The sequence below is a fragment of the Zootoca vivipara genome, chromosome 2 (assembly GCF_963506605.1).
Source record: "Zootoca vivipara chromosome 2, rZooViv1.1, whole genome shotgun sequence".
NCBI lineage: Eukaryota > Metazoa > Chordata > Lepidosauria > Squamata > Lacertidae > Zootoca > Zootoca vivipara.
The window spans coordinates 120,350,788-120,373,441 of NC_083277.1; the positions used below are offsets into that span (position 1 = coordinate 120,350,788).

The window sequence follows — 22,654 nt, forward strand, 5'->3', positions numbered from 1 at the left end:
AGAAGACAGCATATGAATCAATCTGGCTTACCTGACCCAACAAGCCCTCCCCCCCCCATGCAAACAAACCCCACTGCAAACAAACCCCACTAATACCTCTCACCACCAAGGAAATGTATACAAATAGAAAGAGAACTTACCCAGTTGACACTGACACAAAACCCCACATGTACACTATACAAAAGAATATAAGCCTCAACACCCTACCCCTCCTCTCCCCCCCCCTTCTTCCCCAACCTTATACTGTACTCAACACTAATGTCTCACAACAAATGTAACTGATTTGTAAGAAAGACTGTATGTACAACCTGGAAAAAGAGACAAGGCATGTACTTTTGTAAACCAAGAAAATCTTTAATAATTTTTTTAAAGGAACTAGGAAACAACTCACCACTTTGTCTGTGTGCCTACAGAATACTTTTTTCTACAGCAGTAAATAAAACTACAACCTGGGATTAGGATATTCTAGCTAAAGTGCAGACCAAAGCTGATGTTGTTTTTAGGAAAAAATCATAAACATAATCACTGGGAGTAGGAAGTAAACGCTACTGGGTGGGACTTAATTCTGGGTAACCCATGTGTAGGGTTGCACTGTCACTTTTTCTACAGCACCTGGAAATTTTAGGAATAATATACCAAGAACTTTTGCTTGGCATGCAGTGACTTCTAGGCAGGCATGAGCCTTGGCACTACTTCTGTTAGAAATTAATGCTTACCTGCGACAAAGTCCCACTGAATTCAGTGTGATAGGATTGTACTATAGTCAATGCTGCCTGCAGCTCTTTGCATACAACCCAGGGGTTGTATTCTATTTCACACAGTGGGGCTTTCTTCTCTAGACGAATGTGCTACGTGCCAGTAATTTGCAAACGGTATGCTGAATGAATGAATTCAATTATCAAAGACTCCCTTGAGCCTTGATCCCCGTTGATTGCACCGTGTCTCGGTATGATTTACTGCTCTTGCCTTGCCTCGCTCTTCCCCATCAGCCACGCAAACCACAACAGCCCCCTTTTCGGTGTCAGGGTGAAGGAAGGGTGCCTTCGGGGAGATCCTGAGCGGAGCGCTGCGTCGCCTGATGTTTCCCCGCCCCTGCGAGGGGCCGAACACAGAATCACATGTTTCAGGTCCGTCGGGGCAGAGTTGGGCATCCGCCTCCTGGCCCGGCAGGCGTGGACTCAATGAAGTGCGAGCTGCGATCCAGCCGGCGGCAGTTCCTCTCCTGGAGAACTTACCGTGTTTCTCACATTTTAAGACACCGTCTTATAACTTTTTTCCCTCAAAAAAACACTGGGTGGCTTATTTTCAGGGAATGTCTTGTTTTTATTACGTCAGGAGCAGTGCCCCTCTTGCTCCCTGGCTCCCTGCGGGGCAGGATTCTTGACTGAAAGAAAAGGACGGGCAACAGCCACCACCAAACTCCGTGAGAGGGAGTCTGAGGGAAGGGAAGTGTGTGCGTCCCTGGCCCAGCCCTCTCTCCCCGGCCCTGGGATGTTCGTGAGGGAGGGAGGGAGGGAGCTCCTCCGAAGGGCTGCTCTCTCTCTCTCTCTCTCTCCTCCCAGGTGGGGACTCACTTAATAGCAATCTGCTACACTGGAGCTTCTTAAATTTAAACCAGTACAGTATAATGGAATCTATCTGTGTGATGCAGTACGTATAGCAAATAAGGATCTCTACCAGCCAGCCCAAGACTTAAGAGCGAAAGTTCCAACAATGTAGCACTTTGTAGCACTGATAGCAAAGAGGCTACCGGCTGATAAGAGATACTGTAGAAAACAAGGCAGTTGAGCAGCAATTAAAATGGTAAATGGTAGCAATTGTAGCAATTGAGCCAGCAGGAAAGCGGGGTGAGATAATCTGCTGGTCCTAACTGCTTCTCTTACCCACAAAATGTTAACTTTTAGCAGCTCCTAAACAGCGAGAAGCCACCGGCAGCGATCCCGGTACCAGTAAAAATCCTTAAAGGGGCAGCTCTACAGACAAGCAATAGAAAGAAAAAGAATCCTCACTTTTTAAAAGGTTTTTAAAAGGGGGGAAGGTGGGGGGAAGCGAGAGGTGGGCTCTGTGTGTGTGTGTGTGTGTGTGTGTGTGTGTGTGTGAGAGAGAGAGAGAGAGAGAGAGAGAGAGACACGCAGGGGAGAGAGAGAGAGAGAGAGACGCGCACACAGAGTCTCTCCCTAAAGGGGAAGGCAGCGTCTTCAATCGCCCCTCTTTTCTTCCTCCTGTTTCATCTCCTCCCCACCGCAAATGCCACTTTTCTCCTCTTCACTCACACAGCCTAGCTAAAAAAAAAAAAATCGAACGGGAGGGGAAATCACGAGTCTGCAGCAACCAGCAGCTATGGCTCTTCGGTGCATTTTTACAAGCTTTTAAAAGAAATACGTGTCTTTGGAGCGACAGCAAAATGGGGAGAGATTTTTAGGGGGGGGAGTTTGCTGGCGGGAGGGGGGAAGGGTCTATCACTATGTCTTATTTTCGGGTTATGGCTTATATCGCACAATTGCTTAGAAATCCTGCTATGTCTTATATTATGCCTACGTCTTAAAAAAGGAGAAACACGGTAGGCGCTAGAGCTGCGCGGAGCCCTGGCCGGGAGACAGGTGAGAAACGGGCGCCGCGGGAGCGGGGAAGATGCGCCGCGGGGCTTCCCCCTCGATTTGGCCCAGCGCCGGCGGATCGAAGGGCGGGGCTGCCCCGGTTCCTCCAGGTCTGCGGGTGTCTTGCCCTGCCCTGCCCTGCCCGGCCGGCCGGGGAACGGAAACTGGCGCGGGGCGCGGCAGCAGGCGGAACGTCGAGCGGCTTCTCATCCGGCAGCGAAGGCGTTAATTTCCGTGACGTGGCACGCCGGCCGACGCCGGGGTGTATTGGGGTCGGGGGGGGGCTTATTTGGGGTCCCGCGGGTGTGTGGATCCCAGTAATAATAATCGGAGTGGGATGGTGCTGAATAGGAAGGTCGAAATTTAGGACACAGAGCCATGGTTTACATGGGCTATGAAATATGTAGTCAAAGCTGCTTAAAAAGTTCTAAAGTGGAGATGGGGAACCTTTGGTCCGCAAAATGTTGCTGAACTACAGTTCCCATCACCCCTTGTCATTGACTATTCTTGCAAGGGCTGATGGGGATTGTAGCTTGACAACCTCTGGAGGGCCAGAGGTTTCTCACTATTGTGCTAGGAGAGAGGTTCTTGCCCCTTTATTGAATACAGTATGCATAAGCATAAAGAGGGATTCTAGCAATTAATAGGAAAGGACATTCAAATCCACTGTTCCCTGCTCCATTTCCCCCTCCCTTTTAACCTCCTTTTCCTCCTCCTGTGTGTGTGTCTGTCGCCTGTGGCTGTGGACCAAGAAGAATATTGCCAAGGGTTTACTCTGGAATGTCCCTAGTGTCCTTCCCCTAACTACCTAATATTTGGCGTTTTATCTTTTTATGTTGGGGTTGCAACTGAGAGCTTTTCATAGCAAGAGAGGTGTGTCAGGATACTGGATGCTGTTGGCAAAAGGCATCTGTAGCATAGAGGTGCTAATTGCAAGAAACACCAGTGAAATGAATTTTAAGAGCTCATAAAAATGCAAAGTGCTATGCTTCCATCCATTATTCTTATCAGATGATAGAAGCCTGGGCAAAATCCCAGAGCTTTTGTTGGTCATTCACTCCAGCACTGTTCTCAGAGGTGGGAATGAACACTATGTCTTCCTGCTGTATACATCTCTAACTCTCCTTGGTAGTTACAGGTAGGTAGCCGTGTTGGTCTGAGTCGAAACAAAATTAAAAAATTCCTTCAGTAGCACCTTAAAGACCAACTAAGTTTTTATTTTGGTATGAGCTTTTGTGTGCATGCACACTTCTTCAGATACACTGAAACAGAAGTAACCAGACCCTTATGTATATTCAGAGGGTGGGGGGTGATGGGAATGGGTGATGGGCTGATAGGAGTGGTAAACCTGTTGATGACTGTTAACGACTGTTAATGACTGCAATTGGTCTTGGGGGGGGGAGCAAGGACTGAGGTGCTAAAGAAAGCTTGATCATGTATAATGAGATAAGAATCCTATGTCTCTGTTCATACCAGGTGTCTCCATGGTCTTAAGCTTGGTAATGAGTTGCAATTTAGCAGCTTCTCTTTCCAGTCTGTTTCTGAAATTTTTCTGTAATAAAACAGCTGCTTTGAGATCTTGTATAGAATGTCCTGGGAGATTGAAGTGTTCTCCTACTGGTTTCTCTGTCTTGTGATTCCTGATGTCAGATTTATGTCCATTTATCCTTTGGCGTAGGGTTTGGCCTGTTTGTCCAATATAGAGAGCTGAAGGGTACTGTTGGCATTTGATGGCATACACAATGTTAGAAGATGAGCAATTAAATAGTCCTGAGATGGTATGTTGGATGTTGTTGGGGCCAGTAATGGTGTTGTCCGGGTGTATGTGGCAGCAAAGTTGGCATCTGGGTTTATTGCAGGCTCTGGTACCAGTGTCCATGTTAAGTCTGGTGGTTGTATTATTGTGGGTGAGGAGTTGTTTAAGATTGGGTGGCTGTCTGTAGGCAATGAAAGGTCTTCCTCCCAGAGCTTGAGAAAGGGAGCTGTCATTGTCCAGGAGAGGCTGTAGATCTCTGATGATGCGTTGTACTGTTTTAACTTGGGAGCTGTGTGTGATAACTAGTGGTGTTCTGTTATTTTCTTTTTTGGGTCTGTCTTGCAGCAGGTTCTCTCTGGGTATCAGTCTGGCTCTGTTGATCTGTTGTTTAACTTCATCAGGTGGTTATTTTAGTTCTAAAAAAGTTTGCTGTAGATCTCTTAGGTGAGATTCTCCTTGGTAGGAAGTACATGTTCCTTCCTTTAGTGCTGTGGAGTGCATCAGTGCATACTTTCTCAGGAGATGAGTAAACATGCATAGGGTCGCACTGTTAATCTTTCTCTCTGCCCCTCCACTTTCAATAGGTAGCACTGTATCTTTCTGGGTTTATTCTCTTCAGGGTGGCTAGCTAACTGAGTGACACTGGAGCAATTAAACAGCAACACAGAATCCCACCCCCCAAAAAAGGCTCCGTACTGGTCTGCACATAGGTGACTTTGCAATCCTATGCCTTTTTACTTGGAACAAAGTCACCCTTGTTCCATAGGGCTTACTTCCCAGGAGTATAGGATTGCAGCTGTACTTGTTCATATTTTAACCCTTTCCTTCCTTCAAGGAACTCAGGGCTACATACAAGGTTCTTCTCCCCATCCCTCCTTATCCTTCACAACAATCTTGCCATCTCATTATTAGGTGTGGGCAGCTTGGTGCCTGACTGAGGATTTGAACCTGGACCTCCATGGTCCAATACTCTAAGCACAGTACTATGCTGGCTTCCACTACACCCCAAGCGATGGAACAGTAACCTAGGAATCTTGTCTCCTGCATCACTGCACCTTTCCCTCTGGGCTTCTCCATGCACTGTAGCAAATCCGAGAGGATGGGGTTTAGGATGAAGGAACGTGACTCTTGAATTTGCAATCACGGTTGCTTTTGCCTTCTTCCTTCCCCTGCCCCAGACCATGGTGGCTCTTCTGAAGAGTCTGCTTGCGGCATCGGAGAAAGCAGCCTGCATTGCCCAGCTTTGCCGTCAAGAGGAGGCGCTCTTCAGCTTGCTCATTGAGGAGAAGAGAGGAGCAGACAAGAACAAGAAGTTCTTGCAGGACTTCAAGACGTTGGCCGACGTGCTGATCCAAGAGGTTATCAAGCATGATGTGGGGCAAAAGGTATCTGCTGTGGGGAAGGGGCCCCATCACTGTAGGATACATAAAGAAGGGCTTATATAGCAATCGCAGGCCAGAGCTAGGGGAAATGGAGAAGGGGAAAAGCTCATAGTGGCTGCTGCACTTCTCCTAAATTGCAACCCAGCAGGACCTGGGATTGAGCTGGAGCCATAAGACTATCAGAAGACCATCGCACCATCTAACTCTGCATTACCCACACTGGCTGGCCTTGGTTCTCATGAGCTTCAGACAGGCTCCTGTCCCAGCCCTGCCAGGAAAAGCCAGAGATTGAACCTGGGACCTTCTGCATGTAAAGGAGATGCGCAGTCGCTAAGCCACACTGCTCCCAATGGTTGTGATAGTGGGAACATCCAGGTGCCTTCATTCTTCACCTGTTGGAATAATAACAGCTCACATCTATAAAGTGTTTGTCATATATTGCATGGTGTTTGCATAATTTACCCAGTAATCCTCAAAATTACTCTGTAAGGCTACCTTACGAAGGTAGGCCATTATTACTATCCACAAATTAGATCAAGAGAACAGTGGCTTGCCCAAGAGTTGTGTGGTATAGAGTGTTAGACTAGGAGACCAGGGCTCAAATCCATGAAGCTCCCTGGGTGACCTTGCACCAGTTTTCCTATGTCAGCCTATCCTACTTCACAGAGTCACTGTGAGGATAAAATGGGGGGAGAGAGAACCAAGTATGCCTGCTTGAGCTCTTTGGAGCTCAAGATAATAATAAGATTATGTCATCTAATCATGGATGAACAATTTGAAATGGGGGAGGAAATTTTTGGGGCCATAACTCAGTTTATTAGACACATGGGAGTGCCTGTAGAGAGGATTCTTTCCCTGGGATTGAGAGAAGAATTAGATCTAGTCACAAGCCTGTGTGTGTGTGTGTGTAAGGCTGCCCAACCTACTAAGAACATTACAGAACGCAGACATGTCAAAGCAGGACCAGCCATTCAAATAGTGCTAGTGCATTAAGGAGAAAAGTCTGGGTTATTTTAAATACTCCAGTCCATCAACACAGACACACACCAATTATGAACTTAAAACATAAAAGCCCTAAGGGGTTAAAGAGCTAAAAACACATATGAGAGAATGAACTTGAAAATGAATTAGAAATTGTTCAGAATTCTGTCCTAAAATGAACAGTTCACCTGACAATTATGGAAGCTACTCTCACATGCAGTTTAGAGATATTTGTCCTAATTCCATGAACATCATTAAACCGAACTAATTGATTCCAAGCACTGATTTGCTCTGATGCACAGTTGTCTCTTTCTTGGGGTGATGGGGCAGAAAGACCAAAATAACATTCTCTTAGAACTGACTCAATAGTGTGACTAAGCCACTCTCTCTTCTTCCTTTCCCCTTCTCCATTGTTGGCACTACCAGTTTCCAGAATTACAAGATCATATCCGTGGTGAGGAGTCCAACAAATTTGAAAATGGCCTTGGTGAGTGATGGCGTCCTTAAGTGGCAGGGAGAGGGCAAATTTTTAGTAATTGCTCTATCAAACTTCTGGTCCTCTTTCTCAACTTTATCTTAATTAGAATCATTGGCTGATCCATCATCTTCTGTTGCTGCAGACTCTGATGTACTTTATGCTTGAAACAAAATTACAAATTTCCTTCCAGTAGCACCTTAGAGATCAACTAAGTTTGTCATTGGTATGAGCTTTCATGTGCATGCACACTTCTTCAGATACTTTATTATTGAAATTAGACTCTGTTTTCTATTCCTAAAGACAGTTCTTCCACCTCCAGGTCCCTTTTGGTGCCCTCAAAAAACTTTTATGAACTGCACTTGACCTTTCTTATTGGCCTTATATTTTTCAAATCTACCCTTTTCACAACAACTAGTCATCTGAGGAACCCCTATGCATTACCCCTTGTAGTTTCTCTGAAATTTGTTTAGATACTGCCTTTAATTGATTGTACTGATGGCTATTTGGCTATTCACTTATTTGTTTTTAATACTCATAACACTTCATGTCCCACTGAAATTAAAATAACTCAAAGTGGGTTGTTCCTAACATGCCATTGATAGCAATGGGACATAAGGACAGATGACTTTCACTCGAATTGGGGGCTTTGCCTCCTAAGAGCTGCATATTTCCAGTGCTTCTAAGAACAGAATAGATGGTTTGAAGCCAATAAATATAACTCTAGTCTTGCAGTCTCTTCCTTCCTACACCAGAAGAGCCTCTCACAGCAGGAGCATGTCCTTAAATGCAAATCTGCTATACTGCAAATCTGCAAAAATGCTATACTGAGCCAGCCTGAATGCTGCTATGGTGCACTTCAGCTCATGGACAAGCATGGAGCGTAGGGAGTTTCTGTCAAGCCCTGTCACACGAGGTTGTGGAGGTCTTTCCCACCAGTGAGGAGCTTGAGGTAGAGATAGGGCTACAAATCTGGGGGGCAGGCTTATTCTGCCCCATCCTCTCACAGATGGGCAGGCCTTATTCTAAGGTTGGCACAGCCTAACAATCTGGCCCTCCAGATACTCTAGGACTCCAGATTCTGTCAAGCCCAGCCAATACAGCCAATGGCCAGCGATAATGGGAGCTGTAGTCCAGCAACAACACCTGGAGGGTCATAGCTTCCCTAACCTTGGCCTAATTAAGGGGTTTCTGTGGTATAGAGGACCTGCGCTTGCATGGACTGAGGTCATTCACTGAGGGTGGAGTGAAATAAACCTGCTCCCTGAGAGATCCCTCAAGAGGCAGATTTGCAGTGTGTCCTTGCTGTTCCAGAATGTACGCCATGGGAGCTGACTCAGGTTAGTGATTGATCTAGCTCAACATTGTCTATGCTGACTAGCAGCTCTCTTGGGTTTTTTGGGTGGGGGCACTTTCCCAGTCCTGTCCGGAGATGCCAGGGATTGAACTTGTGACCTTCTGCATGCAAAGCAGATCCTCTTCCACTGAGCTATATTTCTTTCCCAAGTGGTGTCCTAGAAGAGCGAGAGCGCAGCATTCTTTCTTAGCCAGGAGTCCAAGGAAAAGCCCTCCAGCACACTAAACTTTATTTTTTGGACTTCTAGGGGAGACGGTGGTGGTGCAGGTTTGCGCCACACAACAAGAAACTGCTGCCCTCTTGGAAAAAGTCCTTGACCGGAACCAAGCAGCAGCCGAGCTGCTGGCTGCAGCTATTCATCAGGAAGTGGTGCTTTCAGACCCAGCGCTGAATGATGTAGCTGTGACTATCTCCACAGAGAGCATGGCTGTGTGGATCGATCCCATAGGTAAGCCATGCGTCAAGGGCAGGTGTTGGATTGAGCACTCCATGGGGTCGGGAAATAAGAGTTTGGGCTCAGTTGGGCAAGAGGATCTTCCTCCATGGGGATTTTTGCTTGCTTGCTTTAATGTATCTACGTGGGGGTGTTTTGAACTACCACTCCCATCATCCTCAACCAGCATGGCTGTTCTGATTGAAATGGATGGGAGTTTTCCTCCGAAGCCCCTGGGTGATGCACCAGGTCGGCAATGGCTGCTCTGCTCTGACTAAAAGTGGCTCTCCAGGGTCTCGGGCAGAGAGATTTCCTTAAAAAAAAATCAACCAATCAATTTTGTTAGTTTATAGAGAAAAATACAAAACTTAATATCAAATATCTTTTTAACCCAACATTAGTCTAAACAAGATAAAAACATAGTGGAAAAGGACAGAAAAGAAAAGAGAGAGAGAGAGAGATAGGAAAAAGCTTTAAAAAGCTATAAAAAAGTTTTTCCTATCACCTGCTACCTCCTCATTTACTTCCCTAGCTGGAAATGCTAAGGAATGAACCTGGGACCTTATGCCTGCAAAGTCTGGGCTCCAGACACAGAGAAAGCTGCCCAGCACTTGGGCGAGATCCTTAGTCCATCTCAGCCAGTGTTGTCTGCATTGGCCGGCAGTGCTTCTCCTGATTTCCAGCATGGGGTTTCTCCAGGCCTACTTTTAGATGCTTGGGAACCGACACCCGGGACCTTCTGCATGCAGAGCAGGTGCTCTACCACTGAGCTACGGACCTTCCACCATGAAGGGGCCCTTCTGCTGCCCATTTAGAAAATGGGAATTCTGCTGTAAGGAGGAGCTCTTTGAGCCTTACTCTCAACTTCCTTCACCAGGCTTGGAACTGGCGATCTCACAGGTTCTCTCTCCTCAGATTCCACCAATCAGTACATCCGTGGGCGTGGCGATGTGCTGCCTGTGGATGGCATCCACCCCTCAGGGCTGCGCTCGGCGCTGGTGCTGATAGGCGTCTACAACCGTCACTCAGGCGAGCCTGTCCTAGGCATCATCAACGAGCCCTTCTTCCAGGAAAAGCTACCAGCACGCAGGTAACAGCACCACCACAGGGCACTCTTGCACAGGTGCCCGTTGGGTACCCATTGGTGCATGCTGAGGGAATAGGCTTGACCCAGACTTGCTACTGTGAAGCTTTGCTTTAATCCATGTTTCATCTAGAGAAGTTGTTGCTTTTCAATTCCACTGGCTCAAGTGGGGAGGCTTGGCATCAGGGCTGTCTTTACCTGGGGGTACAAGGGGTGCGGGGCACCTGGGTGCTGAATTCTGGGGGGCGCCAGGCACCTGCCGCTGAAGCCGCCTAAGCTCTTAACTACCTGTTATGAAATAATAAATAATTTTGATCAAGCTGACATTCAAAGCCGGCTGCCTCCTCCTCCTCCACCCTGGCCACTTTCTCCACCCCAGAGCCCGCCCTGCATGGAGAGGCATTCCTCTCTCGCCTGCTGTTGGTACGGCTGCTGCGTCACTCTTCTTCTCCTTCCTCCTCCTCCTCCTGGGGAGCTTTTACAAGTGCCTGGGTGTGAAGCTGCGCGCCTTTGCGGAGCTCGGGTGCCCGGTTCATGAAGGGCGATGGCAGCGTGAATCAGAAGAGCACGGCACCGCTGCTGCTGCTGTGGCCTCACCTGCAACCACGGAGAAGTATATCTTGGGTGTAGACGTGGGCAGCACTAAATTTGGGGGCGCTGGGTGGATCTTTGCACCCCGGCGTCACATATGCTAAAGACAGCCCTGTTCGGCATTATCACCTGATCTAGCCCATGTCTGCATATGGACCCCTCTCAAGCCAGGTGTGTGTCTTGGTGGTAGAGCGCATCTTATGCAGCAGCAGGTCCAGATGCCATCCCCAGCATCACCTGCCTGAAACTCTGGAGAACCCCTGCCTATCAGTGGGGGCAGTCCTAATCTAGATGGACCAAGTGTCTGGCTTGGTATAAAATTGCTTCCTGTGTTCTTAATGCATGCTGGCCGCACCCGTGCAGACCCGTCTGGATGGCCCTTGTGGTCTCTTCCAACTCTATGATTCTACATGCAAGGAGTGTAGTGCCTCGTCACTCACAAAAGCTCCAGCTCTCACACCGTCTGGCTATAAAAAATACCCTGCTGAGCTGATTCCAGGGCAATTTGTCCCATCCCTTAATAATAGAATCGTTGAATTGTAGAGTTGGAATGTACTTGCAGTTCATCTAGCCCAACTCAAGGCAGGGTCCAAAGGACATTCCTTGGTTGTCCTCTTATCCCAGTTGTGTTTTTCTATTCTAGCAATCAGTGTGCTACAGCCTCGTCCTTTGGCTTTCCCCTCACACAGCACTGATGACCACCCCATCCGTCTTCCTTGCATCAAGGTTCTTGTTGGGGGTGGGAAAAGCATCATCAACCAGTTGCTGTCTCCACCAGGTCCTAGTATAGTGTGACTCTCTGGTGCTTTTCCTGGCTAGCCTTCTCCGACACATCCCTTTTTTTGCAGGTGGCAGAGCAAATATCACTGGGGCATCTCCTATGGGGGCACCCGCCTGAGCTCGCTAAGCCGGCCCCAGCTGCGGACTTCCCCTCGTGTGGTCCTGAGCAGCAATGAGAAAGTGGGGCTGCAGGAAGCCCTGGCCCCCCTCTATGGGCAGCAGTTGTGCTTTGCCTCCGGTGCTGGGTACAAGATGCTGTGTGTGGCGCTGGGGCTGGCCGACGCCTACGTCCTCTCGGAGGGCAGCACCTTTAAGTGGGACTCCTGCGGCCCCCACGCCATCCTGCTAGCCCTTGGTGGAGGCATGGTTGACCTTTCGGAGGCCTTGAAGTCCTGGCAGGCTGGGCAACGCAAGCCGCTACCGGAACTGACCTACAACAAGCCTGTGGAGGGCGCTCTGGGTGCCGAGCGCTGGGCCAACCAAGGAGGGCTTGTGGCCTACATCCACCGGGAGCATTTGGAGGCTGTGATGGCCACTCTGGCAGCAACAGCAGACACCTTCTAAAGCTCCTCCTCTTCCTCCCTCCAGGGGGACGGGGAGCCAATCTCTGGGCAAAGGGCCCCGGCTTCCTCACCTTCCAAGGGACCAGAACGTTACTGACAAAGGCAACACACCTGGATCAACTGAGGTTGTACCTTTCACCTCTGGCATTTCTGTGCCCTGTTTCCGCCACGTGCCAGTGGGGAGGAGCAAAGTGATCACAAATCCCTCATGTACCGCAAACCATGGTTTTTATCTTAACTGTAGCCAGGAAATGTAACCTCCATGCATGCAGAGGTGGCTGTGGTGACCTTAAATTGTGCCCCCCCCCAATCCTTGGTGCATTGCTCCTTTTACATGAGTAATATGTATTATTGTTATCAAATTTAAACTTAGTAACTGCGCTGCGGAAAGCATGCTGAGGAGACTACATGTTCTGAGCATAATTAAGAGAATTGTTTTAATTAAAGAAAATAACAGAAGTTACATTAACTCTGCAAAACGTTACAAAAACATGACCCACCCACCAGGATACTGAGAAGTACACAGACCTCCTTATATACTATATCCGATTGCTGACACAGCTTAATTAAACACAAACATATCCTCACCTGCTGTACTGCCCCACAGCTGCAAAACTAGGTCATGGCATTTACTTCTGGCTTTTAAAGAGATACACATTCTTGTGAAACAGTAATGAACCTCAAAACTTAAGCCATTCAACAGTTATGAGTAATGCAGTAGACATGCATTGGGGACCGTTCTATAGCTTTCAATCAGCATTCTCTGCTTCTAGCATCTTGCATAGGGCCCTGTGACCAGCACTGCTTTTAGCTGTCCATTGCACAGGCCTGTTTTCTAAGGTGCGTCCCCTGCTTTCCCTGCTTGTGACATGTGATCTGGATCATCTACAGCTTGATCCATGAGCAGCTAACAGTCGGTTGGTTGGTTGGTCCTGCTTCCCTGCTATGAAGACAGTCTAGGTGGCCTTCAGCTCTGTGAGGAGTGTCTGCACCAGTCTTCTGTAACACAAACTCCAATGGGACAGTGTTTGGTTGCGGGAGGCTAGGCTGCAGATCTGTAACAAAGAGTTCCTCAGGATCATTTGTAAGGAGCAATGGCAGCTGAAACAATCAATCAAAGCATGTGCTGTGATTCTGGGAATATCCTCCCAAATTTGCCATTGTATCAAATTGCAGCTTATCCAGATGGATTCACCTTTACAGTTCTATATGAGCTCAGTTTCATGCAGAATAACTGACCGTTTCCTGGGAGTCCCAAAATCATGTCTCCAGCCCCTTTGACAAGGATGGGGAACATGGCCCTTTGGATGTTGCTGGCTAGACCTGGAGGAAGTTGAGAGCCCAGCAAGATCTGAAGGCCACAGGCAAGCCATGTCAGGAACACAATTCTGGGGAGGGAGAGGGAAGAAGGCCTGGCTGCAATTCACCCATTCATTGTCCTTGTCCTGGAGCCACCCATATTTCAGATGTTTCTAACACATTGCTTTAGAAACCAACCATAAATTGCTCAGCTTTTAAAAAGTATTTGCAATCAGAATAAGAAAATTAAGGTTGACCAACTGTATACAGATGAACACACAAACTTATATATGGTTTCTGTAATTTACTTTGAACATATCATGTGAGTGTTCTTTGAGCAGAATTTGAATTTTAAAACATTTCTTTTTACTTGTTATAGCAGTTACCCAGTATTTAAATACTAATAAACTGTATCTAAGATTGGAATTGCACAGAATATTCTCAGATATTTTTTTAAGTAGGTGAATCTGAAATATTAAACACAGCTGAATATTCTGATAACTGCTAAAGTGTGTGCTTGGGGAACACAAGTACCAGTTTTTCTTCTACCAAGGAATCTAACCTGCAGTAAATAGATTTGCCTCCTTTTCATGAAATGCTCAACATAATTTTACCAGCAACAAAGATCAGATATAAAATAAGTATTTTAAATAATATGAGATCAAAACTTAAAGTAAAACAAGGAATATGTCCGAGCAGCAATAGTATAATTGGCCAAAATACACTCTCACTTTAAAAACACAAATTGTATCTCTGAGAATTTTGAGGGCAAATTGTGTTTTGTTTTCTAGAGTGCAATCCGATGCTTCAGTCTCACTGTGTGCTACATGAGAGGAGCACAAATTGCAGTGCTGCGATGATTGATTGTTTGTTTGTTGTTTTACCTGTCCTTCACTAGCAGATCCCATGGCTGGTGACAACAATTTAAAAATTAGTATTAAAAAATGCTGAAACCAATTACAGTCACAGGAATAGGGTGAGTCCTGAAAATGCATATGTCAGGTGTCAAAGGCCAGGGGGAAGAGGTGCGTCTTCAGCATTTAGCAAAAGGTTCCTGGTGAAGGGGCGAGATGCGCCTCTGTGGGAAGGGAGTCCCACAGCCCAGGGGCTGCCACAGAAAATGGACTGCAGCTCCAGCTCCATCTGCCCCAGCCAAGGTACCAGGTTGGGGAAGGCTAAGCTACGGGAAACTGCCTCTCTGGTGTGATTGATTTTTAACAACATTTAATTGGAATAACTAAGAATGCTGAGGATGTTGTGATATATTGCCATCCTCTCTGGGCACAAGAAATATAATGGTTTAGAAATCTTAATGAATGACTTAAAGCAGCCTTGGGACCACAGGTGTCTGTGCTGCTCCTTCGCATTAAAACAAGCCGGCAGTCTTGCAATACTCTTGTGCCACTAGATGGCACGATAGCCCCTGGGTGATATTTATTTACCAAGAGTTGGATTGAGAGCCTGGAGCTGAGCTTTCGCCTACGACAGTGTATTTTATAACACAAACCTGGCTCAATTCCATATTTGCTTGTTGCATATTCTGTTTAAACTCTAACGGAAAGGCAGATGTAATCAGATCTGCTACGGTCTTCTTTTAAAGGAAAGAGCACAGACCTGGTACATAAAAACACTTATGCGCCATGTAAAGTGGAGCCACATTTGTTTTTACTGTTCAGCTGATGATTTATATTGACCCCTAATTATTCTGTGCAAATTCAGGCTTCTAATATTGTGCAGCCTGAGAATTCCAGCTGCTGCTGCTCCCGTTTCCTCCTCCTCCTCCTTTAAAAAAGCTGCTTTGAATAAGCAAAATGCAGCACAATCCCAACTGTGTCCAGAGAAGTATGTCCTATTGAATTCATTGGGGCTTACTCCCAAGTAAGTTGGCTTCAGATTCCTCAGTGGTGAAGAACAGGAGCCTTTTCTGGCTGCTTTGGACTACAACTCCCATCAGCTCAGCCAGCATGGACAATGATCAGGCATGTAGGGAGTTGCCATCCAATAATATCTGAAAGGCCCCACCTCCTTATGGCTGACAAGATAGGCCAGGTGTTGTAGGAAATCTCAAAAACCCACAAGGGGATTGAGTAAAATCCCCAAGTTAGACGGAACATCCTCAGGATCAGGAGAAAACAAAAGGGCCTGACTGAACATGCAATATTGCATCCCTAGATACTCCCAGTTGCAGAAATTGGACATGTCTTCTTAGAGTGGCCATTGACACTTGGCCAAATGAATGGACACCAATTTGCATATGCTGTGTGTAGAGGCGCAATTAAAAATATTAGTAGGTTATATCCTACTAAGTCATAGTCACTAGACCCATTGATTTCAGTGATTCCAAGTACAACTTAGTTGGGTATATGATATTATGACGGATGTGTTATGTCACCCTATAATTCTACAAGGGAATACTATACATCTCACTCTAGTGGGGAAGACTCTGCCTCTGTGTTTGTACTTAGTCTGCTGCCAAGGTGATATCTGTTGATGGGCAACTTCAGGGCCCCTGCTCTTCCTTCTGTATCTTTAAACCAGACCTGGAATGCAGGGCCATTCAAATAGAGGACACCTTCGTACAGAGAACTGTCACCTGTCCTCATCCTAAGCTTCTGATAGCTCTGAAAATCGACAACGATAGGACGTGGCGTGCTGCCCACAGGGGCGTGGCATGCGTCAAGGGGGCATGGTGCACCGCCTGCAGGGGTGTGGTGCCCAGTGCGGGGGCAGCCACAATGGCACCCCACTGGGATTGTGCCACCGGGGGCAGTGTGCTCCCCCCACACCCCTGTTCCTCTACCAGTGCCAGCCCCTTCAAATATTTTATTGGGGAGGGGGCTTAATTTATTATTATTATTATTATTATTATTTTATTTATACCCCGCCCATCTGGCTGGGTTTCCCCCACCACTCTGGGCGGCTTCCAACAAATAGCAAAATACATTAAAATATCACAGACTAAAAACTTCCCTTAACAGGGTTGCCTTTAGGTATTTTCTAAATGTCAGGTAGTTGTTTATCTCTCTGACCTCTGATGGGAGGGCGTTCCACAGGGCGGGCGCCACTACCGAAAAGGTCCTCTGCCTGGTTCCCTGTAGCTTTCCTTCTCGCAGTGAGGGAACCGCCAGAAGGCCCTTGGTGCTGGACCTCAGTGTCCGGGCTGAACAATGGGTGTGGAGACGCTCCTTCAGGTATACAGAACCGAGGCCGTTTAGGGCTTTAAAGGTCAACACCAACACTTTGAATTGTGCTCGGAAACGTACTGGGAGCCAATGTAGATCTCTCAGGACTGGTGTTATGTGGTCCTGGCGGCCGCTCCCAGTCACCAGTCTAGCTGCTGTATTCTGGATTAATTGCAGTTTCCGGGTCACCTTCAAAGGTAGCCCCACGTAGAGCGCATTGCAGTAGCTTAAGAGGGGTTAGCTCCTAAGTTGGGGTATGTGTTGTTCGTGTATCAATGTCTTTGGTTGCTTGGCTATGTGTAGCACCTGCTGTGCCTTTGAACAGCATTTTGCCCATTTATCACACTGATCTGAGCATTAAAGATTTTGGTAGACACTGCAACCTGAGTTTGAATTCTTCATTGAGTGGGAGACGGGAAACTCCCCTCCACAGCATGCTTTTCTGGAGATTCTCCTGACCCTCCCATAGCCAGCTTTTGGGGGGCGGCATGTGGGTGTCTGTGCTCTTCCCTTTCCCTATAACAATATGTTCTTGTTCCTCCCATAATTTCTACCCAGTTGTAATTGAAAGTGGCAACATGAGCAAGCATCTCCTAAAGGATCGCAGGTAAAAAGTTGTCTTCTAGCTTTTATTTTTTGGTTGCTTGGAAATACTTTGGAGAAGAGGGGACCTAGACACCTGTGGAAAGATGGGGACTTTCAGTCCTTGCAACCTACTGGGGAGAGTTGTTGAGATCATTAGAATCATAGAATCATAGAGTTGGAAGATACCACAAGGGTCATCCAGTCCAACCCCCTGCCAAGCAGGAAACACCATCAAAGCATTCTTGACATATGCCTGTCAAGCCTCTGCTTAAAGACCTCCAAAGAAGGAGACTCCACCACACTCCTTGGTAGCAAATTCCACTGCCGAACAGCTCTTACTGTCAGGAAGTTCTTCCTAATGTAATGTCAGGAAGTTCTTCCTAATGTTTAGGCCTGAATTGTTTTGGTTTCTTTGAACAAAGAATTAACATCCCTGACACTGGTGTTTTTATTGTTGACCTGCTCCTGACTCCTGCTCCCCAAGGTCCTTCCCAACCAATTGGAGACTCCACTGCTATGCCCACCTTTGCTCCTCTCACTTCATACCTCTCTGGGTCCTGGGGGAAGAGGAGGCTGTCACAGCAGGAGGGGAAGACACCCTGGCTTCTTCACCAGCCTGACTCATCTCTGCCTCTTGGCCTCCGTCCTTCCACTTTCCTGCTTCTGCTTCTGCTTCTGGACTTCTCTCTGCCACAGACTCTCCCTGCTCACTAAATCCTGTTACCTCTTCAGCTTCCAACACCACCTCCTCCCCGTCTGTTCCCTCTTCTTCCTCTGACCACTCATTGTTGCCCCACCACCACCACTCCCCGGGCTTTGAGCCTTCTTCCCTTGGGGGTTCCCCAGCTGGTGACTCTCACTATTCCTCTGTGTCCAGCCAGTCCATGACACTAATTGTATGGCATTTTAATACAGAACTCTGAATTTCAGTGCCAATAATATTTGATGAAGACCTCAATAAGTGGCATCATTAATGGTGCTTTTTCTTGTGTTGTAACAGGGTTCTGGGACTGTCTGTAATTTAGGTTAAACAGTAAAACGGGTAAGCCAAGATGGCCTCAGATGTCAGCTGTGTATTAAAAAGCTTATTTGCACATCCTGTGATATCTGCTCGGCAAGTAACAGCTACTCTGTTGCACAAAAAATGCTTCTAGCAAGATAAGCTTATGAGAAATGTAATCACCTAATGCAGGAAGTATTTATTCCTGCCAAGCGCCACATGAATAGTCTATAAATGTGAAAAGGGAAGGGAGCCTGATCCTGTGCAGCATGAGGATTTCAGTGCCTTCGAGCTGCACACCTCACTCTGCATAAGAATAGGGTTATTGATGCGCAGGGTGACCTTGGGAGGAATCCTATCCCTTTCCTGGGCTTTCCTTTTGCTTCTGACAGCAATAACAATGCAGAGCCTTGGTGGCTGAGCAAACCACAGCCCTCTTTAGCTCTGTAATGTCTGTGTATTCTGTAGCACAATTTCCAGGTCATCGAAGTAAAAAATGTGAACTTCCCTGGGATCTGCACCAGCTTGTAAACCCAAATAGGTTAGCCATGGAGAGAAAAGCCTTCATTCCCCCCACCCCTTACTTCAAGTCAGGCATAGGCAAACTCGGCCCTCCAGATGTTTTGGGACTACAACTCCCATCATCCCTAGCTAATAGGACCAGTGGTCAGGGATGGTCAGTAGTCCCAAAACAGCTGGAGGGCCGAGTTTGTCTATGCCTGCTTCAAGTCTAGTGTAGGTAAGGAAGGAGCCCAAAGAATCCATTCCAGAAGCTGCCGTGGCAGCTGGTCAGCAGAGCCAAAGCAAGATACATTACTGTATTGCCTAAGATGGAAGATCCGAATGCTATACACACACACACACACACACACACACACACACACACACACACACACACTTTTCAGTTGGAATTCCACAAAATCAATTCCTGCAGGAATGTGTGTTTTTGATGGATCAGTCTGTTTATCTCCGAACTGCTCTGTTTACTACTTTTGCACGTGTAAAATTGGCTAGCTCTCTGGCAGGACCATGCCAGATAAACAACTGCAATATAATATACCAAATACGTATATTATCGTTGTCAAGGAGTCAATTTAGACCTAGGTTCAAATCCCCACCCAGTAATGTGACACCCAAATATCAAATGTATTACTGTAGCATTCCTTGGCAGAATGGTAAGATAACACTCCCAAGTAGCAGGTCAGTGTAGCTCCTATGAAATTTGTAGGACTTAATTCTGCCCATTTATATAGCTTCTTCTTTCTTTCTTTCTTTTTTGCAGGGGTAGGGGAGGATTCACTAGAAAAGTGGTTCTGAAGGGATGTTATGCATCACACTGGTGTGCCATGGGGATTTAAGGACAATCAATATTGTATTTTAGGAATAATTCGTGTTCTTATGTAGCTGCATTGTTTTAAACTTTCTGAGGTCCCCATGATCATAGTATAAGGTAGTTGTGTTCTGTGTTATAAATCAAGCACTGCTAGGAGCTGTTTCTTTTTGTTTTCCAATGTATTTCTTATCAATAAATAATTTGGTGTGGTGCAAGCAAATTTTTATTCTGAAATTGTTGCCCAGAGAAAAAAGCTTGAGGACCACTGCATTAGAGGAATGCATACAGCTGTTTAACACGCATGGTGTCAGGCAGCTTCCTAGGTGATGAGCGCAATAAACATGGAAAGAGGATGCTGTTGGACCACATCTGTTTAAAGAATGGCAAGAGAGATTATTTCTGAAAAGAAAGATGCAGATCTTCAAGCCTGTTTCAGAAGGTCTTGCCTTTGTTTTTGGTGCCCTCTTCTCCAGCACTTGTGACCTGCCCATTTGTGCCTCGTAGTAAGAAAAACAACTTTTTATATGATTTTTTGCTTTATTGTCAATGTGTTTGAGCCTCAGTGTACTGCTTAAATTAAACCTTGTTTGACAGAGCATGAAGAAGTCGCACAAATCCTCATGGACAGTGTTTGTATTCATAATACAGTGTTAGGTAAAGGTAAAGGGGCCCCTGACCATCAGGTCCAGTCGTGTCCGACTCTGGGGTTGCAGCGCTCATCTCGCTCTATAGGCCGAGGGAGCCAGCGTTTGTCCGCAGACAGCTTCCGGGTCATGTGGCCAGCATGACAAAGCTGCTTCTGGCGAACCAGAGCAGCACACGGAAACCCCGTTTACCTTCCCACCGGAGCGGTCCCTATTTATCTACTTGCACTTTGATGTGCTTTCAAACTGCTAGGTTGGCAGGAGCTGGGGCTGAGCAATGGGAGCTCACCCCGTCACAGGGATTCAAACCGCCGACCTTCTGATCAGCAAGCCCTAGACTCTCTGTTTAACCCACAGCACCACCTGGGTCCCTTATAATACAGTGTTACAAGCAGGCAAATGCATCAGTCTTGGGAATTCAGATGTAGGGACAGTGTGTTTGTTTGTTTGTGTTTCAGTAAGTAGCAGGGAAGGGACGCGGGTGGTGCTGTGGGTTAAACCACTGAGCCTAGGTTTGCCAATCAGAAGGTTGGTGGTTTGAATCCCTGTGATGGGGTGAGCTCCCATTGTTCGTTCCCTGCTCCTGCCAACCTAGCAGTTCAAAGGCACGTCAAAGTGCAAGTAAATAGGAACCGCTTCGGCAGAAAGGTAAACGGTGTTTCCGTGTGCTGCTCTGGTTTGCCAGAAGCGGCTTAGTCATGTTGGCCACATGACCCAGAAGCTGTACGCCAGCTCCCTCGGCCAGTAAAGCGAGATGAGCGCCACAACTCCAGAGTCATCCGCAACTGGACCTAATGGTCAGGGGTCCCTTTACCTTTAAGTAGCAGGGAAGTGGTAAATGGCACAGTTGTTGGTGTGGGGGTAGTGGGAAAGAGGAGGAAATGTATGCAGAGCTGCAACATGCAAATAAGATAAAGCCAGTACAGTTTGCCTGATAAAAGATAAAATGTTACTATGTTTTTTGTAATTGCACATCCAGCCCTTGAACTTGCAGCTGGTCTATGGAACCCATCTAGAGAATTCACCAGCATTAAAGATACCCGTCAACATGACATTAGAATTTTACTACAAAAGTTGTGGTTATTTAACATAATCATATATTTTCTATTTCATTTCTCAATGAAATAACAAATAGGTAATTGGAATATATACCTTGCCATGGATAGTTTTGAATGCCTAAAAATATGGTTACTGAGGTTTAAAGAGGAATGTATTAATTTCATTGATTTTTTTAATGAAAATCGGTGAAATATGCTACCCAGTAATGAAGGTTCCTGAACAGTTTACAGAATTGGACTTTAAATGAAGCCTCAGACTCCAACTAGAAATATTGATCTCACTGAATTCTCATAAGTCTAAACAAGTGTTGTTTAAAGGGAGAGGTTCTCCAACTTTACAGAGAGGGTATTAGAGGCTTCTCATGTCACACTTCATGTTTTGGTTCAAAACTAAATGAGATTTACATCAGAATTATGCAAAGGCAACGGACGTGCTGAGGACACATTTCTAAAATACCTACAGATACAGGATCATCTTCACAAATCAAGAGGGGATAGCAAAGTTTGGGCTGACAGCTAGTGGTTAAAATGAGGCAAATAGTGACAAAGGCCCTTAAAATTGTAGCATGCTGTATGGATAGTCCCTATATATTTAGACTTCATTTAAAAAAAAATGAGTGTAAAATTAAAACATTTGTATTAATATAAGCACATGGTGCTGAGAAGAGTACAATACCAATGGCCTATTCAGTCATTTCCTTTCTCTAAAACTGTTGAGTAGCTAATTTGAATAACATTCCAAACTACACTTATATTTTCATATACTGTAATTCCAGAAACAGAAGGATAGCTCTGGTAAATGGCTATAAAGAGCAAGCAAGCAAGAAGTCTTGCTACACTGGAAAAGAGAAGTGTAAAAAAGATGAATGTGGTTTATTGAATCACAGTGGGGGAAATTAACTCTGCACACAGTAGTCACTATTACAGTGGTACCTCGGTTTAAGTACACAATTGGTTCCGGAAGTCTGTACTTAACCTGAAGCGAACTTTCCCATTGAAAGTAATGGAAACTGGATTAATCCGTTCCAGATGGGTACTACTCAACCTGAAGAGTACTTAACCCAAAGTATGAGTGTAATTGGTTCTGGAAGTCCATACTTAACCTGAAGCGTATTTAAACCGAGGTATGACTGTACACTGCACAGGGACAGTGCAGGGACAGATGTTGCTGGACTATGAGTCTCATCATTCCTCCCGCTTGTCTTGCTGGCTGGCACTGATGGGAGTTGGAGTCCAGCAACATCCAAAAGCCATTCACATGCGGCGCCTCACCTTTGCTGTTGCCGTAACACAGGTGTGCATTGCTTTGATATGTAGAGTTTGTGAAGATTCGGGGGGGGGGTATTATTTTTGTTTGTTACGTATTTTTGTGCTTTTTTATTGTCAACTGCCCTGTGCTCCTCGGGTGAGGGGCGGGACAGAAATTAACCAACTGACTTTCTGACTGTAAGAGCTGATCGACAGTAAAACAGACTCCCGCAAGAGGTGGTGAATTCTCCTTCATTGGCGGTTTTTAAGCAGAGGTCAGATGGCCATCTGTCATGTATGATCTAG

The 22,654-nt window shown here is 46.3% G+C and overlaps 2 protein-coding genes across 3 annotated transcripts in view; one reads left to right on the top strand and one right to left on the bottom strand.

Moving 5' to 3' along the window:
* PRKAG1 (protein kinase AMP-activated non-catalytic subunit gamma 1) overlaps positions 1 to 827 on the bottom strand; it is a 25,646-nt gene extending 24,819 nt beyond the window's left edge. Inside the window, exon 1 of the mRNA XM_060272149.1 lies at positions 717 to 827. The gene's annotated coding sequence lies outside the window, so the exon portion shown is untranslated. The remainder of the gene's footprint in view (positions 1 to 716) is intronic.
* Positions 1 to 19,907, top strand: part of INPP1 (inositol polyphosphate-1-phosphatase) — a 21,184-nt gene extending 1,277 nt beyond the window's left edge. For both annotated transcript variants that reach the window (XM_035102837.2, XM_035102843.2), the window contains exons 2-8: positions 990 to 1,232; positions 2,562 to 2,600; positions 5,532 to 5,738; positions 7,143 to 7,203; positions 8,796 to 8,996; positions 9,897 to 10,071; positions 11,505 to 19,907. In XM_035102837.2, the coding sequence (XP_034958728.2) occupies positions 5,535 to 5,738; positions 7,143 to 7,203; positions 8,796 to 8,996; positions 9,897 to 10,071; positions 11,505 to 12,000 (1,137 nt within the window). In that variant the 5' untranslated portion in view covers positions 990 to 1,232; positions 2,562 to 2,600; positions 5,532 to 5,534 and the 3' untranslated portion in view covers positions 12,001 to 19,907. The remainder of the gene's footprint in view (positions 1 to 989; positions 1,233 to 2,561; positions 2,601 to 5,531; positions 5,739 to 7,142; positions 7,204 to 8,795; positions 8,997 to 9,896; positions 10,072 to 11,504) is intronic.
* Positions 19,908 to 22,654: the final 2,747 nt, after the last annotated feature.